This window comes from Notolepis coatsorum (genome assembly GCF_963971535.1).
Source record: "Notolepis coatsorum genome assembly, chromosome: 3".
Taxonomy (NCBI): Eukaryota; Metazoa; Chordata; class Actinopteri; order Aulopiformes; family Paralepididae; genus Notolepis; species Notolepis coatsorum.
Genome location: NC_140167.1, coordinates 130,155,516 through 130,176,004, shown reverse-complemented (window position 1 = coordinate 130,176,004; position 20,489 = coordinate 130,155,516). Strand labels below are relative to the sequence as shown.

Below are 20,489 nucleotides of genomic sequence, written 5' to 3'. Positions count from 1 at the left end.
GCCTTGAGGCGAATGCACGAGATCGACGAGATAGACGAGCCTCGAAACAAATAGAAAGCTAGCTAGCACGGGTTCTAATATTATAAACAGGGCTGGGAAGGTAACTTTCAGAATCCATTAGAGATTACTGATTAGGCTACCTGCTGAAAATTCATGGTGTTATCCACTGGGTTACTGCAATTTACAAACTATAATTTGACTGGTGTTATTATTGTGATCTACAGCCATAATTAAACATTATTTAAAAGTGTGTAAAAAATCAAATAAAAAAATACACATACATAATATGTATGCACAGGCTTTTTTTTTTTTTTTTTTTTTTTTACAATTTATACAATGGAGTTTTTGACCACTAGTTGAGGAAACCTGCACTGTAGCACACTGTAGGAGAAAAGGTGTCCCTGAAAACTGTACATCACGTGTTCTTCTGGGAGTGATGTACCACACTAAAAGAGTGCACTGGAGTTGTGTAAGAACCACCCCTATGCTTCAAATTGATGGCCAAAACCAAAAGTGAAACTTGGGATGTAAACATTGAGGTAATGAGAGCAAAGAAAACAGCAAAAATGGACTTTGCAAAGATTATAGAAGGTAGGAAATGTATTCATTTTATAGACTATAAAAGTAGAACAAAAATAGAAGACTGTCTATTTGGGTAGAAATGTGAATATAAACAACACCGTGTCATAATCACAGCGAGAGCGTACTTCACCCCTCCCATTCACCACGCACTCCTCTTCATCCTCCCTTCCATCCACCACGTACTCCTCTTCATCCTCCCTTCCATCCACCACGGAAGCCTCACACCCTTTTATGGTCACTCAACCCAGCTGCACCTCATCCCCTGATTCACACGGTGTCAGGCACCTCACTCCTCACAGCTGTATCCCATCCCCTGATGATGAGGACCCTACTTCAACCGGACGACGCTGACCAGAAGTCGTTGTGGTGTTAGTATCATTTCCTAGGTACGACGCCTCAGTCTGATTACTTGCTAGGCATCCATCGTTGAACCAGTGTTTTACTATTTTTAAAACGAATCTTAAAAGCCAAAGTAGCTTGGCTAACTTTTAAACTATTTTTCTTCTGTTTAACAAATCCTAACCCCTGGACTATTTGCACTGTTTTTATCTATTTTTGTATTGATCCGACGGCTGTCGCAACCTACCTGCTCCACCGGCTGACTGCTGGTCTCTCCCCCGTTGTCGGTGGGCTAGCAGCCGGACTGTGTTGCCTAGGACTGCTACCGTCTCCAGCGAGCTGCAATGCTGTTGAGCATCTGGCTAGTTCTCCAGCGCTGTGCATGGCTAACAACAGCTAGCGCCTGGCTAACTCCATCGACGCCCGGCATGATGAAATATTCCACCTCCCAGCTGCTGGCTTTCAACAACTCCACCACTCCAGCGTGCATCACAGCCATAGGACAGCTTGGAATTCTACGCCGACCCCGGTATATCCACCGAAGCACCCGCAACAAGTATGTTTTCTCTCGGTATGGTTCTGCTACGATCCCCTCCATCTGGTCCCCAGCCGAGCGCGTCGCACGCGACGTCATCAGGGCACTGGCGCACCTAGGATTTGTAGTTACCCCTCCCCCCTGAGAAAACACAGCACTAGGACAGATGGGAAACGTGGAGTGGATCACAGTGTTCTGCGGAGTGTGCTGAGACCTCCACCATCAGCTCTATCTCCTGCCACTATGGAACTCTTCAACACACAATCCCTCGCAAACAAATCCCTCCTCATTCACCGGCATATTCTGGACAAAGGACTTGATTTTATGTGTCTAGTTGAAACTTGGCACAAACCAGGGGACTACTTTGTTCTAAATGAGGCCTGCCCCCCTGGCTATAATTACATGGAGAAAGCCTGCAGCTCTGGCCGTGCTGGTGGTGGCATAGCCATCATTCATCGGGCTGAGCTGAAGCTCTCTTCCCTACCGCTGCCTGATTTTACCTCCATGGAGTGTCTGGCCTTCAAATGCAAACCTCCTTACCCCATGACAGTGCTTCTCATATACCGGCCCCCAAAATCAAATCCCTCATTCCTCCCTGAAATACACGATCTACTCGCATCACTCTCCGCTATGTCAGCCAATATTGTCATCATTGGTGATTTAAATATCCATGTTGACAACCCCTCCTGTCACCTTGCAACAGAGTTTCTGAGTCTGCTTGAGTGCCTTGGCCTGCAGCAGCATGTTGAGGTTCCCACGCACAACAGGGGCCACACCCTAGATCTGGTCATTACATCAGCCCCCTTAAATAGCCTAGAGGTATATGACCTCGGTGTGTCCGACCATAAGGTGGTCTCAATGACCCTGTCATTGATGCTGCCCTCTACTAGACAAAAATGTCAAATGTCCTTCCGAAATTGGAAATCCATTGACCCAGCCACCATGACCACAGACCTCCAACGCATCACCTGCCCAGCCTCTGCAACAATGGATGAACTAGTAGAGCACTACAACTCATCCCTGAGCAGTGTCTTTGACCTCCATGCCCCCGTCAAGACACGTGAGGTCAATTTTAAACGCTCCGCCCCCTGGTTCACACAGGAACTGAGGAAAATGAAAAGAGCTGGTCGTGCCCTGGAACGTCGACTCAGACACTCTGGACTCACTGTCCACAAACTGGCTTTCCGTGACCATCAAAAGGTGTACTGCAAGTCCCTGAAAGATGCACGGTCAAACTTCTACTCCAACCTCATCAATAAAAACACTGGCAACTCTAAGCAGCTTTTTTCCACCATAAATCACCTACTGAAGCCACAACCATCCTCATCCACTGAAGCTACAGAAGAGCGATGCAATAACTTTATGGACTTTTTCAGATCTAAAGTAAACAACATCCGCTCTCTGATGCCCAGCTCTTCCTCTCTGTTTCCCCCTGCCTCTAACCCACCACCTGAGAGCTTGCCATCTCTCCCATGTTTCACTGAGGTTCAGCAGAGCCACATTGAAAAAACACTCAGAGGAATGAAACCATCCACCTGCACCCTGGATCCCATTCCAACTGCCCTGCTCAAATCAAACATCCCCAGCATCAGCCCAATCATCACCCAGGCTGTTAACCTCTCCCTTCAAACTGGCCATATCCCATCCACCCTCAAAGTTGCCATCATCAGCCCCCTCCTAAAGAAGCCCACCCTGGACCCGGAGGTTCTTGCCAACTACAGGCCTATCTCGAACCTTTCCTTTCTATCCAAGGTTTTGGAAAAGGTAGTTGCCTCCCAGCTCCAGGACCACCTTAAAAATAACACCCTGTTCGAGAAGTTCCAGTCAGGCTTTCGCTCATCCCACAGCACGGAAACAGCTCTGCTCAGGGTGACGAATGACCTCCTAATGACCGCTGACGCAGGATCACCATCACTCCTCATCCTCCTCGATCCGACAGCGGCGTTTGACACTGTGGACCACACCATCCTCCTGGAGCGCCTCCACAACACTGTTGGACTGTCGAGCCATGCACTACAGTGGTTCCAGTCCTACCTCTTAGGCAGGACGGAATATGTCTCACTGGGAGGACACAAGTCCAGGCTGCTCGAGGTCACCTGTGGTGTTCCGCAGGGGTCGGTTCTTGGTCCCATTCTATTCATCACATACATGCTCCCCCTCGGTCGTGTCATTGGCAGACATGGAATGTCTTTCCACTGTTATGCCGATGACACACAACTCTACATAAAAACGGCCCCAAACCCCTCTGCAGCTCTGTCATGCCTCACCACCTGTCTTGGGGAGATAAAGGCATGGATGAACAGCAACTTCCTCCAACTAAACAGCAAGAAAACCGAGGCACTCCTAATTGGCACCCCTCACCATGTTCAGTCTTCATCCATATCACATCTCACCTTTGACGGCCAGGTAATCCCCCTCTCCCCCTCAGTCACAAATCTGGGGGTTCGATTTGACCCCCACCTGACCTTCAACACCCACATAAAACACCTCTGCAAGACCTCATTCTATCACCTTAAAAACATATCAAAACTCCGTCCCATTCTAACCCTGTCAGATGCAGAGAAGCTTGTCCATGCCTTTATCTCCTCAAGACTGGACTACTGTAACGGACTCTTCATCGGGATTCCTGGCAAGAGCATCCAAAAGCTGCAATACATCCAGAACAGTGCTGCCAGGATCCTGATGAGAGTCCGTAAACACGATCACATAACCCCCATCCTCCACTCACTACACTGGCTCCCCGTCTCATCCCGGATCAACTACAAAATCCTTACGATCACCCATAACTGCATAAACGGACACGCACCCCTCTACCTTCAGGAACTCATCACTCCACAATCCTTCACTCGCACCCTCAGATCCGCAGGTAGCCTGCTCCTTCAGGTCCCCAATACCCGGCTCTGCACCATGGGTGACCGAGCCTTCTGCACGGCTGCACCACGCCTGTGGAACAGCCTCCCCATCCAGCTGAGGGCACCACAGAGCCTGGACTCTTTTAAAGCAGGCCTGAAAACCTGTTATCTGTTCAAAAAGGCCTTTGACTGTTAGCTTTTTATTTAAATTTGATTGCGCTTTGTTTTTAAATTGTCTGTTTATACTATGTTTTTAATTAACTATGTTCTATTTTTATTCTGTATTTTATTTGTTTTACTAATAACTATTTTATTCTATTTTTTTAACTGTTTTAACCATGTAGTGTAGCACTTTGGGATCCCAGCGAACAAAAAGTGCATTACAAATCCAATCTATTATTATTATTATTATTATTATTATTATTATTCCCTGTTCTAACTTTCCTCTCTTGTGCCCAGGACCTCCGTGCCAGCGTGTCCCTGTCTGGACCCCCTGGAGACTACCAAGGAGTTCCTGCTCCCTCTCTCAACACGGACCCGTGTCTTCCGTCTGCAGTAGCACTGGAGTGCACCTGCTCCCTTTATCCCCAATTCATATCTGTTGTACATTTCTGGATGTAATTCTTGCCTACTTGGGAATACCATTAAAACAACCTGAAACGCTCTATTCTCCTCTCCTGTGTTCAGCGATTGGGCTCTGCTTAAAACCCATTCTCACACACCGGGCTGTTTACAAGAAAACTCATTTACATTTACTCATGGCATTTTACAGTAACAAACCAATTACATTTACCATTATTTTGGTATAATCAGGAATTCTGTATTCCCATTCTGTGTAATACATTTCTTCCCAACCCTGATATGGAGAGTCCTTCCTGTGTCCCACACAGGCATTTGATTGGGCAGATGAGTTGAAGGGTTGATGACATGAAGAAACCTACCAGTACAGGATGGGTTTGGGTTGTCCACTCATTCGGACAGACATGGTGACCTCCTGTCCTTCGATGACTGCTTGGTCACTCATTGTTACCTGTATTAAATTAGATTTAAAATGTATTGTCATTATACAGCACAAGTACAGTACAACAAAAATAGGTTTGCCATCCAACCAGAGTGCAAATGTAACAGTAAAGTGCAATAGTAATATACAACTATACACGTGATTAAACTGGGTATAACATATATAAATTAGTACTACTGAGTGTAGTGCTAATCAGTATGTATAGAGTTGTAGTATTATTATGTACAGGTATAAAGACAGTAGGGTATTAGTCATACTGGCCAGCAGTGTAACTAGTAAGAGTAGGTAAGGCGTATGTACAGGTATAGATATAGTATCTATACTGTATGTAAAATGATTAGGTGCAAGTATGTACAGACAGATGTGGATATATATATATATATATATTCTATATATTTCTATTCTATTCTATATATATATATATATATACGGTGAGAATAATGAGGAGTCAAAAGCCAATTTGTCTTGCTATCTATTTTGCATGATTAGTGCACAATCATGATGGGACTCAATTAAAATGCATTGCATACAGAATTAATATTGATAAGAGTCAGCAGCATACAGTCATGTACATAACAGTCATGCAATATATTATATTATATTATATTATATATTATATTATATATTTTTTCTTTTACATCTACATAACTCAGTCAAAAAATGCTGTTGAGGATGAATCAACACTGAAGTTCAAAACATTTCCCAAGAGTGAAAAGAGAAAGACTTGAGAGGGTGTTCAGGAACCAGGCCCGGCTCTAGACTAAACTGTCTCACCAGGAAGGCAGGGGGCTCCTTGAAGCGAGTGTCAGCTCTCCTCCTGGGCTCTGGGCCTGTAAAGTCCATGCCTTCCTCCAGGGGACTGAGGTACTCCTCGTCAGACGTGAACGGGCTGCTGACTTCCACCCGTACCCCCAGGTTTCCCTTGGGCTCCCGCATGGGCTCTTCCAGAGGAACAGCATCACATTATGTTAGATGTGGCAGACTTTGATTTCCAATCACAAACAATACATTTAAACCAATCCATGTAAAAAATGTAAACGGTATTGTTTTCAATTCTTTGTCATAGGATTTTCGCAATGAAGATATAAGGAAATTCAAATGAATATTATTGTATTCCATTGTTTCTATATACTGTATGCATGTGTTTATTCATTTATTTCTTTAATTAAGTTGAGTAAATCAAAGATTTATATTTCAGACAACTGTGAATGATTTTGAGAATGATGCTATAAGATTATACATTAAAACATCTGCTATGGTACGATATGTAGCCTACATCAGGGAAGCCAACTCGCTAGACATCTTTAAAAGACAGCTTAAAACCTATCTCTTTGCTCAGGCATTTCACTGATAGATATCTGCTACCACCTAGTGGCAAGAGGAAACATCAGGGATATCCTGACACAACTTGTATTTATTCTTACCCTGCCTACTCTTTTACACTGCCTATCAAATTCATGTGTCGGTTATTGCACTTTTTACTTCTTACTGATGACTATTTTTAAACTGAATCATTTTAAACTATTCTTATTATTTGCTAGATCCAAATGTGAAACACTGTGATTATTTGTTCATGAATTACAGGAGTATTACTGAATAGAGAGCCTATTAGGATGCTAGATCCTAATGTGAAACACTGTGATTTGCCATATCTTGCTATGCTCGCTCATGCCTGTATTTTTTATGTCCATCGGTTATTGCACTTTTTACTTCTTACTGATGACTATTTTTAAACTGAATCATTTTAAACTATTTTTATTATTTGCTAGATCCAAATGTGAAACACTGTGCAATAAGTCCCACTATTTAGTATGGGTTCGAGTCCCTGTGATCTAATATCACTAAAGTTACAGTGTGGGTTTGTTTGAGTCCCTGTGATCTAGTATCACTAAAGTTACAGTGTGGGTTCGAGTCCCTGTGATCTAGTATCACTAAAGTTACAGTGTGGGTTCGAGTCCCTGTGATCTAGTATCACTAAAGTTACAGTGTGGGTTCGAGTCCCTGTGATCTAGTATCAATAAAGTTACAGTGTGGGTTCGTGTCCCTGTGATCTAGTATCACTAAAGTTACAGTGTGGGTTCGAGTCCCTGTGTGGGTTCGAGTCCCTGTGATCTAGTATCACTAAAGTTGCAGAAGTATGTTGGGAATTACAGGAGTATTACTGAATAGAGAGCCTATTAGGATGCTAGATCCTAATGTAAAACACTATGATTTGCCATATCTTGCTATGCTCGCTCATGCCTGTATTTTTTATGTCCGTTCTATTTTATAATTTTTTTTTACTATTTTTAAACTGAATCATTTTAAACTATTTTTACTATTTGTGTTACTGAAAACTGTAAGCGGAGAACCTATTGGGATGCTAGATCCTAATGTGAAACACTGTGATTCTACCTGTCTATCTTTTTATGCTCGCTTTTGCCTGTATTTTTTACTGTTGTGAAGCACTTTGAACTGCAACCTCTGTATGAAAAGTGCTATACAAATAAAGTTATTATTATTATTATTTACAGCATCAATAATTAAGTCAGGCTTCTATTGCTTTCTATATGCCCTGGCTTTGCACAGGCATATTGTAAGAAAAGTACAGTGGGGGTAAGCTGTCGCTGTTAAGTGTTCAAAACATTACAGTGTCACTGCAGCAAAGTGTTGACAGCAGCGGTCATTAAATGTAATGGCGAATCCAATGTCACTGCAGACATACAGTACTGAAGCCACAAAGGTACATTTTGAACTACAAGCACATGTACTGAGTGAGGATATATGCAGAACACCACATATAGCGCAAATTGAAACATAATCTTTCTTGGGCCATAAAACCCAGACTACTTTATGGCCTCTAGGTATTTAGTTTCCCTTATACTTTAGTTTATTTGAGCACTAGGATATGCAGTACTTTACACTGGCTGACAAACACAGTGCAGGATGACAATCGTCAAGTCTCATCAGAAAACGTAAACAAAGCACTTAATCGATCACAGGAAAAAAGGTACATAATGTATGTTATATTATATATAATATAAGTAGTCGTTTGGTCTAGTGGTGGCCCCATACATTGTTAGTTCGACTCCTGATAGCGCTCCGTTGTTTTGGACTCGCCGATACCCTACGTAAATATATTATACTTATGGCTATAACATAAGGTACATGATGTACCTTTTTCCTGTGTTTGATACATACTTTATTTACATATTGTAAGCGAGCTTGGGCTGAGGATGAAGAACAGTATGGATTGGAAAGGACTCCAGACCCATCGACAACATCACTGGTAAGTATAGGAAATTCCAAAATTGTGAACGATCCCAAAATGCTCCTTAATTATAATAAAACAGTTATCCAGTACAGTATGCAAACAATGGTGGATTGATACTGAGGGGAATCTGTGGGCCTTTTGAGTAGAGTGTCCATGTTAACCAGACTCCTTGCTTGGCTGGACCTAGAGGACATTTTGAAAAAAATATTGACTCAGTCACAATCCCCATTAGTTTAGTTATGTTTTGTTTGTGTTGTTGTTGTTGTTGTTGTTGTTTTAGTCTGATACATGGGAAACAACACCTAGAGATTGTGGGCATGTCAACCTTAATTATTATTATTATATATATTTTCTTTTTAATATACTAATTATTTAGTTTTTTTCCTATTCAAAATCCCATTCTTTCAACATACTTCCGAGGTCAGTCATGCAAAAGGGCGTAGTTAACTTAGGTGCTCTATTTATAGGTTTGTCGTAGCCTCTGAGTTGCTATGGTTACTATAAGTGAGGTGGTTGAGCTGGAATAGCCTACATTGATTGCACACACATTTTGAGATGAAATGGGAAAGGGAGGAACAAACATAAATAAAACACAATACCAACACAAGGAAAGACCAAGAGAACGGAATGTTAAAATGAGAATAAGATATTTCTAAAGCAATCCCTTAAGTTCTATTATTGTGACATTTCTAGAGATTCTATGCTGCCGTCACTATCAAAACAAGTGCTCTCATTCTATAGACGGTTTCAACTTGACAATAGAAACATTCTAAATCGAATTCCCTGTTGCAATGCTAGAATTATAAGACAAGATTGTGTCGGTGTCTGGGAGACAAACCGCATTGTAAGAAGCAGAGTTTGCTCCCTGCGCTGAAGGATGTCCGTGAGAACATTGGGGCTGTGACCCGTCCTTGTAGTTGCAGTTTCTGCTAATATAATAGCTGATGGGAAAATACACTTGGATCCAAGGCTGTTCCCTACAGTAGCAATGCAATTTTACCAAACCCATCTATAGGACTTCCTTCATATTCTGCCAAATTCAGTGTCGCCTACTAGGAAATGTGCACAGTGTGAAGTGGAAAACATTTCTGCTTGCTTGTTAGAATTCAATGTATATGAAGAGAACGTTTCTCAAAGAGGATATTCAGTTCTCAGTGCTAATGCATCCCAAAATTCAAACTTACCAGCTTTAAGTGTGAGGGTGGCGCTGCTCGACACTTTTCCCACATTATTGACAGCAGTTACACAATAGGTTCCACCATCACTTGGTTTGGTTGATTTGATGAGTAGAGTGTGACGCTCACCCTCCACTTTGACTACATAGTCTGTGCTGGCAGTGATCTCTGTGTTGTCTCTCTTCCAGGTAACTTTATGAACAAAGAAACATAACAAACAAACAGACAAATGAACTAATCAAATAACAATTGCAAAATCAGTTGTATAGAGTAGACAATAGACAAAATCATGCAGTATGATATTCATTTCTATTTGACCATGGTACCAGCCATTATATAAGTAATTTACCATGGTACTACCATGGGAAAGGTTATGTATCACCATGGTACCACTTTTATAATTAAAGAATCAGTACAATACAAATCCTGTTTAACAGAAAGCCTATTAATGTAATAATAATAAAATAATTATACATTTTATTTATAAAGCGCTTTTCAAGAACCCAAAGACGCTGACAATGAGCAAAACAAATGAACAGAGAAACAAAGAACCACGGGGAATAAGCAACAGTATGAATATGCAAGACATAAAACCACGGGTAACAAATAACAAATACAGAGTCCAGTAGGGGAACAGTCAGGGAAGTAAGGAAACCGAGGGGAGGGGGGGGGGGGGGACAGGAGACGGATGTAATGTAATGTTACCCGAAATGTTATAGCCGTGAGTATTATGGAGATATGACTAAATCCCCCCTGCTGTTTGTCATCATAATCAAACCATTTCAGATAGCCAAGCTAGAGCTGAATAAGAACCAAAAATGTGTTGAACATTTTATTAATTTTTTTGTTTAGCAGGCTGTGACATACAGGCGTAGAGACAACTCTGCGTAGGAGCTCCATTGTATTGGGAGTGACGGCAGACAGAAGATATCTCCAAAACTAAGTGAATCACACCAAAACCTTCTGGATGGATAGATGGCATATGAATATGGCCTCAACCACACTTCCACAAGTTCACAGAAATTCTCTAGTCCTATATATTTTAATGAATATAGAAAAGATTAGTAAATGGCACATATTTGCCATTATGTCTTTGGCAAGTGGCCATGGTATAAGTGGGATAATACAGGTCAGGTAATGAGGTGTGTGGTTATCAAAAATGTTGTGGAGGTTTCGCCTTGTGGGGTAATTAAATACCATGGTACCGTTTTGTAAGGGGAAAATCATACATTTAAAAAATAAAAATGCATATCTAAACGTGTAAAATTTAAATAACCTTAAAATCAACTCAACACAATGATACAGTGTGTCTAGCAGTGAGACACAATGTACAGTGTGCTTACCTTCAGGGAAAGGGGTGCCAGCGATGATGCATTTCAGAAGTACCTCTGTACCAGTGGATGCTACAGTGTCTTGAAGGGGAACTTCAAACACAGGGGCCTCCATTGGGTCCTCTCCAGCAGACACATACGAATCATCTGAAGAATCTGCATAGATTTCCAAATGGCAACATTTAAGTCACAATATCTTCTGCTGAAATTAAAGGAAAAAGTTAAAGGGACACTTTACCGAAAAACAATGGAGATTTATTCTGCACATAATCTCACACATATCCCAAGGCTCTACACATTCATTTAGTTTGACAGTTATTGAGAGTTAATGAGTGTCATCAGTGTGTCATAGAATTACACTGAATCCTTGTATTGTGTTAAGTATGTAGTAGTAATGATGTACAGTAGATGAAAAATAGCCATCCCTATTGCAATTCGTACACTTATTTTTCCATCTACATCATTTCATTGAGCTGTAATTAACACAACACACAGATTCAGTGTCCTCTGATGACATCATAGGAGGAGATATTCAAACTCATTAACTCTCATGTTCATTAACTCTAAATGAATGTGTGCAAAACAGTTTAGAGCCTTGTGTGAACATGTGTGAGATTATGTGTGAAATAAATATGCATTGTTTTTCTGTGAAGTGCTCCTTTAACAATTCATGGTTCATGAGTTGGAAAAATAAGCAATATACCGTACTTTCCGGACTATAAGCCGCGGCTTTTTTCCCCATTTTTTTACCCTGCGGCTTATATAACGGTGCGGCTTATATTATGTGACTCGACGTGACCAAACTCGAAAATGTAAACATCTAAATATTGCTTTTTTGACTGCATTGAAAGGTTATTTATCTGTTCCCTTATTTGCTAAACTTAATACAACTTGTAAATGAGTTAATGCTTGTTATTTGTCCGACAGTATTGTGTCCCAAAGCTAATTACATATGGTAATTAAACATTAAAACACCTGCGGCTTATAGTCCAGTGCGGCTTATATATGTACACATCATTCAATTTAGCTGCTGCGGCTTATAGTCAGGTGCGGCTTATAGTGCGAAAAGTACGGTAATATAACCCTCACTGAAAGAAATATAACAAATCTAACCTAACTCCGGAGACATGGGCCTTGTGCGACGACTTCGCCCCTTGCTCTTCTGTGATTGTCCCTCTTTGGTACTGGTAGTAGGTTTTGTCTGTTTTGTCGTCCCAGGAGGGTCCTCTTCCATTGGTTCATCTTCGACAATAATGGTGGGGATGCTCAGCTTAGTAGCCGGCTTGGGTGGTTCCACTTCCATCTCCTCCCCCAGTGGAGATCCAGACCTTGGGGGTTTTAGTGGAGGTTGGGCTGGCTCATGTACAGTGGTTGCCTTTCTTTGTACCAATGGACTTTCAGGTCTGTGTTCTAGTTTTCGTATTGCTACTTCTATAGGTGTCCTTCTTCCCGAGGAGTCCTCCCTTGTTGGAGATTCTTGGACACGTGGAGAATCTTGCATTCGAGACACCCTTTGCACAAGGGGACTCGGTGGCCTTCGGTCAACCTTGCGTAACGTCATCTCACTCCTGCTCGGAGAGTCTGCCCGTTGTTGACGAGACGTTGCTGGTGATGGTGATCTCTGGAAGAGTTCTCTGACTGGGCTGGCTCTGTTTATTTCCCTAACGAAACGCTGTCCTGGTAAGTCAGACAATTGCATTGACTCTGGGGCGACTGCAACTTCACCTAATCTACTGGCCATTGCATTTGTTGTAGAGGCACGTACAGTCTCTTGGGATTGGAATTTTGGCTGCTCCTGTCGCATTTGCAGTTGCTGCTGCATTGGCTGCTCACTTGCCAAACGTGGTGGCTTTGGTGGGGAGCCTTGCTTAGGTTCTTCCTTTTCTCTCTGTTCCTTTGCCCACTGGGCACGCTCCCTGTCCTGTAGCTTCTGGAGGACTTGTGGAGGAATGGGCTCAAGTTTCCTCAAAGGCTGCCGTTGCCTGCCTCTCAGAGTTAGCTGCTCTGTGGAGAACGACTTCTTCATGTGAGGTTTCCCAACTAGTTTTTTAATACGTTGTAGCTCCTCTGTGAATTTGTTCTCAATGTCCTGAACTTTCTGGGTGTAGCGAGGTTTCTCCTCCAGCGATGCAGCCCTCTGTTTGAACATGGATCTCCGCTGAGCAGCATCCTCTTGCAAAGCCTCCCTCAGATCTTCTTTAGAGCTTTCTCTAGAAATACCCATCCGGCTCCCTCCATCATCTGAGTCAACAGATCCAGCACGGTTAAAGCCTGCCCATGATCTTCCAGAGATGGAGCCTTCTGGAGTATCAAGGCTTCGTCTTCGCTCTTCTAAGCCGCGCACCTTCTCGAAGACCTTAGAGCTTGCTCTGGTGAGTTTTGGGGATGGTCTGGGTGCATATTCTTTCCGGGAGTACTCACTTAAGGGAGTCTGTGGTCGGGAGTCCTGTGCACTGCTCTGGGACATGGTAATGGATCTTGGCTGCTTGACCTTGTCTTCAAACTCTCCGGGCACTGTATCCTGGTATTCCGTTTGCAGAACAACTTTCTTGCGGGAGCTGAGTGGTGTGGTAGGGCGTGAACCAGAGCGACCTGACATTGGAGAGGTGGAGGGTCGTTTGATGATTCTTGGAGAGGGGGATGGAAAGGCAGGAGATTCCCTTGAGAAATCATCTGACTGGCTCCTGAAATACAATAACATAGTGCACAAATTCTGTTAGAGTGCAGGAAAGTGTCATAGCATGATAGGAAAAGTGAATATTGAAGAATACACCTGCTCAAATATTATAATTCCATGTTGACACTATGAGCATAATATTAATGTATTTATTTTTTAAACTGTTACATGTTGATTGCTTGCCTGCTTCGCTCCTCATGTACAGATACTGTATTCTCATGATCTGCACATCTGTCCATCATTGCATCGCCTGTAAAGAACGAGATATGACACACAATTCCACAGGTAAACAATTAGGCCTTTACATTTGAAGTCTTGAGCTCAATTTAAATTGTGAGCACCTTAACCCTTTCACTGCTGCACTACCAAAACGGTTAACCGTTTCGTTTTCCCCTATGGGAATTTGGACAAGAGAAATGTTCAGATGGCTGATCACATTAGCTAAAGTTTGTTGATGCATGCAAGCACATGTAGTTGAAATGTAGCATCTAAAGTAACAATCTAGCATTAAATATGGCTGCCCCCATGTTTGATGTCATTCAGCCCTCCTAATCTACCCCACAATGCAGTCTCTTAACATCCTCTTTCATTGTTAGCAAGTGTTAGCACTAACATTTGCTACCAGACATTAGAGCTGCTATGTCAGCAACCAAATGTCACAGCTAACACTAGCTAGAGTGTTAACTAATCGTTGATAAGGAGATACGTCTTTGATGAACAGTAGCTAGCATTAGCTTTAGCCGTTGTTAGCCGGTAGCCGACATTAGTTATAATGTTCGGTATACATGTCAGTGCTAATGCTAGCTGATTGATTGATTGAATTGATTGATTGATTGAAAACTTTATTAACAGATTGCAGAATGGGTACAATACAGTACAGCTCAATACACACAATTGTTAAGGGGATGCAGACCAGAGAAAGACTTTCGTCTTGTTTACATCAGGGTCCCCCATTTTCAATTCATCAGGACATATATGACATACATGACATACAGATAGTCAGTACTGCTACATCTATACATTTATGACATACCAGATTTGCAAAATACAGTACTGTTTGTGATACAGAAGGAGTCAAGAAAAGGGAGTATATACATTTGACGTAGAAACTGTACATTGGAGGAGGTTGGGTGGGGGGGGTTGGGTACACTGGGATATTGACAACCATACTGGGTAATCTACATTGGAGGTGGTTGGGGGGGGGGGGGGGGGGCACACTGTATAAACAAGCAAAACTGTACATTGAGGGGGGGGGGGGGGAGACACTGTACAACCAAACAAAATTGTACATTGGACTATTGACAAAACCATACTAGGTAAATGACTGTACATTGGAGGGGGTTGGGTTAGGATATTTACAGGGGCCAGTGTTGAATTGCAGTCTCCCGTAGGTGTCCCTTGAGAGAGGTTTTTAAAGTGGGTAGTGATCCACATTCCTTTACAGCTTTGGGTAGGGCGTTCCACATTGATGTGGCATAATTGCGAAACGTGTTTAGTCCCTTATTTGAGCCGAATCTGGGTTTAACATATTGTGGTGTTGTGATCGTGGTATTCACTGACCTTTGGGAAGTATTTTGACATGTACATGGGTACCTTGGTCGTGTAGTGTATCTTGTAGACCAGGGCCCTGTTTCTCGTACCTGGTTCAACTAAGTCGATCAAGATGTCATTATCCAGATTCAGTTAACCCGATGTTTGAAGCCGGGATTTTCCTGTTCCTCGAAGGTGGATTCAGTCTCGTTAACTCGATTCAGACTTGAGACCCAGGCTAAATGCGCGCGGCCGCTTCAGGTGAAAAGCCAGCACGTATCGATGGCAGAGATCCTGATTCTCTAACGGCATTGATTGATTAATTGATTTAAAACTTTATTGACAGATTGCAATACGGCTCAATCGCCTCGCCGACAAGTTAAATGCGTTATCTATAGGCTAATTTTAAGTCCCTCATTACCTCAATCAATCAGATTATATTTCTTTAAACTTGCCTGCTGGATTGAATAATCAAATGAGATCTTGCTAGCGAAAATAATTAGTTAAACTGTTATACAGAATTACGATACGGCTCTCTTACCCATTGATTGATGTATAGTCGATCTTTAACTTATCTCCAATGTGGTCTAACGGGTTGTTCTTTTGACTTTCACGCAGACGACCGGGGTTCGAGACCCTAGTCTTTTCCTTCTTTTTGCAATATAGGAATAATTCAATTTGGTGCACGTTGAGAGCTATATAAAGAATGACATCCTCAATGCATGTAGATTTATAATATTTTAACTTAAAACCAGGCTACTTTGGCGTATAATCATTAATATTATATTCAAAAAAATTATATTGGAAACACGGGGTTTTGAACACCGGTCGCTGGGTTGGCAGGCTTGAGCACTACCGCTGCGCCACTGGGCCAGATGGGATAAATTCATTGTTTATACATTAATGAACGAGAGACCCGTGTTTAGAATATTCTTTATTTTGAATGAAGTTTTATTTCTTTATCCTCATTCATTAATGTGACGTCAACGGCTCATTCAATTTCTCAAATCCGTCAAACAGCGCATCTCATCAGACATCTTAATCCCAGTTACAATTAAAATAACCACGTCATAATGTGTACATCGCACCGAGCGAGCGCCACGGTATATATAACGTGCATTATTTAGGACAAAGTGAATTTAGTATCAGCATTTTGGGTCTATTTTACATTTCAAAAGCCCCCTCTGGAAGAATGGAGCACAAAAACGTAATTCAGAATGGTATAATGCAGATCGTAGACTGTGGGAATAATTTCAGGAAACGGGCTGTCACTTTTTTGCGGGGGCGTGGCGATGGTTCAGGCTAACTTGAACTTAAACTCTGCTTTCGACCAGGCTCAAACTTTTGGATCTGTTGTCATGGTGATTTGGAAAATCCAGCTTCGGGGAATCGGAAAGTCCGGCTTAAGTCAGAATTACCAGAAAGTTATCCGGCTAACTCAGTTATCCAGGTACGAGGAACGGGGCCCAGGCCCATTGCAAGTTGCTGTACTCTGTCGTCTACTCTAAGCCATCCTAGGTTGTCAAAGTGGGCAGGGGTGAGGTGGGTTCTAGGAGTAAGGTCAAGCAGTAGTCTGACCAGTTTGTTTTGAGATGTTTGTAATTTTGTTTTTAGCGCCTTTGAGGTGCTTTGGTACCATGAGGTGCAAGCATAGTCATAGTACCCCTGAATGAGTGCTCCTGCCAGAGTCTTCAGGGTATTCTTGTTTACCAGAGAGGAGATCCGGTACAAGAATCGAGTTCGTTGGTTGACTTTTTGTATTACATTGGATGCCATTTTGTCACAGGAGAGATTAGCCTCTAGGATGGAACCCAGGTAGGTAATTTCATCTTTCCTTGTGACAATATTGTCACCCACTGTAACTGAGAAGCCGTCGGTCTTGCTGAGTTTGTTATTTGAACCGAAGAGAATGGACTCTGTTTTGCCCATGTGTAATGATAGTTTGTTATCAGCGAGCCATATGCAGATTCTGCCTAGTTCCGAGCTGAGGGTTTTTTCAACCTGTATCTTGTTCTTGTCAGAGACCAGCAGGGCTGAGTCGTCCGCAAACAGGAACAAGTTGCAGTCACAAGCTGACGACATGTCATTTGCATAAATTAGGAACAGTAGCGGTCCTAGTATGCTTCCTTGTGGAACACCACAGCTCACTGTGAGGGGGGGGGATAGGGTACCGTTTACCTCCACCATCTGTTCCCTCCCCTCAAGGTAGGATTTTATCCAGCTCACTGATAGACTATCAAAACCAATTGCTTTTAGCTTGTCAATCAGAATGGAGTGATTGACCGTGTCAAAGGCCTTTTGTAGGTCCAGCATGACCATGCCGCAGTATTTGCCTGCGTCCACCTCTTGTTTGATGTGGTCATTCAAATAGAGAAGGCATGTGTCAGTGGAGTGGGATGTTCTGAAGCCAGATTGGAATTCGTAGATTAGATTTCTTTCCGCTAGGTACTTTTCGACCTGTTCGTAGACTATTTTTTCGATGACTTTCGAGATGGAGGTGAGAATTGAAACAGGGCGGTAGTTGCCTGGGTCTAATTTGCTGCCCTTTTTGTGCAGAGGGGTCACCCTCGCAATTTTGAAGTCCTTGGGGACGTGTCCCTGTTTTATGGAGAGGTTTATTATGTGTGTGATGATTGGGGTGATGGCGGCTGCTGAGTCTGAGGAATTTGGAGGGGATATTGTCATGGCCAGTGGCCTTGTTAGGTTGGAGGGCGCTCAGTTTATTGAGTACCTCATCTGTTGTTACCATTTCCAGCTTGAACAACTAACAAGGACGTGAGAAATCTATGACATCACAAATGGGAGCAGCTATATTTTATACATTCCCCCATTAAGGCGAGACACCCCAGGTGAATAGGCAAATATACTTTTTTTGGTTGATTTTGAGATTTTGTTATATTTTGCTTCCTAAACATGTCTTCTATGGAACTAGTGACAATAAAACGTCAATAACACACATTTAGTTGTTTATTTTACTTCATTTTGCCTTATTGCATCCATAAATGTGCACATATTTAATGGTGAAGTGCCTCATTTGCATATAATAAAATTCAGAAAACTTGCAATATATTTTTTCTTAGTTTATATGTACATAACAAACTGGGAAAGTTTCATAGTGATATCTATTCAAATATTTATTTGCCTATTAGGGGGTACTACACTGTACTACACTGTTTGTAGCCTGTGCATGTGTGTAGTTCTGTTCAGTTCAATAACATCATTATTATTATTATTATTCAGTTATCAGGCATGTGTTTAGGTTGTCTATTACTAATGGTTTGATTAGGTATTGTGTTTGTAAATAGCTGTTTCAAAAAAAAAATTGCATTTTACAATACATAACTTTGAAGGCGTTTTCCCAAAAATTTGTTTTTATGCGTTTTTCTCACACACTTGGGTATAAATCTACCATTCCATAGCACCTACACACACACCATACTTTCCACATGGTAGAGATAGAGTAGAGAACCTGTCACAGTGGTGTCAGGAGAACTGCCTCTCCCTGAACGTCAGCAAAACAAAAGAGATGATTGTGGACTTCAGGAGGTCGGGGGTCAAGGACTACAGCCCCCTCAGCATCGACGGGGCACCGGTTGAGAGAGTGAACAGTTTCAAGTACCTCGGAGCCCACATATCCGAGGACTTGACATGGACCACACACATTGACAGTGTTGTGAAGAAGGCACGACAACGCCTCTACTTCCTCAGGCGCCTAAGGAAGTTCCAAGTCAGTCAGAAGATCCTTAGGAACTTCTACTCATGTACAATAGAGAGCATCCTGACCGGCAACATCACCTCCTGGTTTGGGAATAGCACTGCACAAGACCGTAGCAGACTACAAAGAGTGACACGTTCAGCCGAACGCACAATTGGAGGGGGGCTTCCCACCCTCCAGAACATTTACAACAAGCGGTGCAAGGGGAAGGCTAAGAGAATTATTAAGGACTCGAGCCACCCGAACAACTGCCTCTTTGAACTGCTGCGGTCAGGCAAGCGATACCGGAGTCTTAAGGCGAGCACAGAAAGACTCAGAAGAAGCTTCTATCCCCAGGCCATCAGGCTGCTAAACGAACAATAAACACTATGCAACAACCATCAAATGCACACAGCACACACACCCACACGCACACACTCACTCAAACAAACAACACACTGCAGCACCCACTCTCCACACTTTAGATCACACAAACACACTTTACACTTTATATTTATTGATAAAGGATTTGCACTACAACTCGTACACCTACTGTGAATTGTACCTAAAATGCACCTCGTCCCATTTCTGCCTTGCACTATATAGTATTGTATATTAGTACACTGCACAGTATTGTATATTGTATGGTAACTAAGTCTATTCTGCATCGAACATTGTACATATATCTAAACTGAACACTGTGACCTAATTTTTTTACTTCTAATTTCACTATGTTATTTTATTTCATACTTATCTTGTCTTGCACAGTCTCTGGAGCGTAACAGTAAGAAGCATTTTGTATAAAAGTATTCTGTACTTCTGTATGACAAATATTAAAGAAACTTGAAACATGAGGTATGAGGTATGAGAATGAGGTAATGCCTATTTTGCATAATATAAACATAAGATCTCAGAAAACTTGCAATACATTTTTTCTAAGTTGTTATAACAAACTGGAAAAGTTTCATAGTGATATCTATTCAAATATTTGTTTGCCTAATTACCTGGGGTGTCTCACCTTAAATAAAATGTGTCAACATTTGCTTTGGATATCCAAGACATGGCCAAATTAAATTCGACTTTCTCCACAAAATGATGTTGAGAATGTTTATTTAATGTTAATAGTGATAATAATAATAATAATAATAATAATAATAATAATAATAATAATAATAATAATAATAATAATAATAATAATAATAATAATAATAATAATAATAATAATAATAATAATAATAATAATAATAATAATAATAATAATAATAATAATAATAATATTAATAATAATAATAATAATAATAATAATAATAATAATAATAATAATAATAATAATAATAATAATAATAATAATAATAATAATAATAATAATAATAATAATAATAATAATAATAATAATAATAATAATAATAATAATAATAATAATAATAATAATAATAATAATAATAATAATAATAATAATAATAATAATAATAATAATAATAATAATAATAATAATAATAA

At 41.3% G+C, this 20,489-nt stretch overlaps 1 protein-coding gene across 1 annotated transcript in view; it reads right to left on the bottom strand.

Annotated features, from left to right (window-relative positions):
* The window catches only part of spegb (striated muscle enriched protein kinase b), a gene marked incomplete at its 5' end in the record, with an annotated part of 129,609 nt that overhangs the window by 48,595 nt on the left and 60,525 nt on the right, over positions 1-20,489 (bottom strand). The window contains 6 exons of the mRNA XM_084311379.1: positions 5,250-5,338; positions 6,104-6,270; positions 9,767-9,949; positions 11,101-11,244; positions 12,202-13,772; positions 13,949-14,015. Of these exons, the coding sequence (XP_084167505.1) occupies positions 5,250-5,338; positions 6,104-6,270; positions 9,767-9,949; positions 11,101-11,244; positions 12,202-13,772; positions 13,949-14,015 (2,221 nt within the window). The remainder of the gene's footprint in view (positions 1-5,249; positions 5,339-6,103; positions 6,271-9,766; positions 9,950-11,100; positions 11,245-12,201; positions 13,773-13,948; positions 14,016-20,489) is intronic.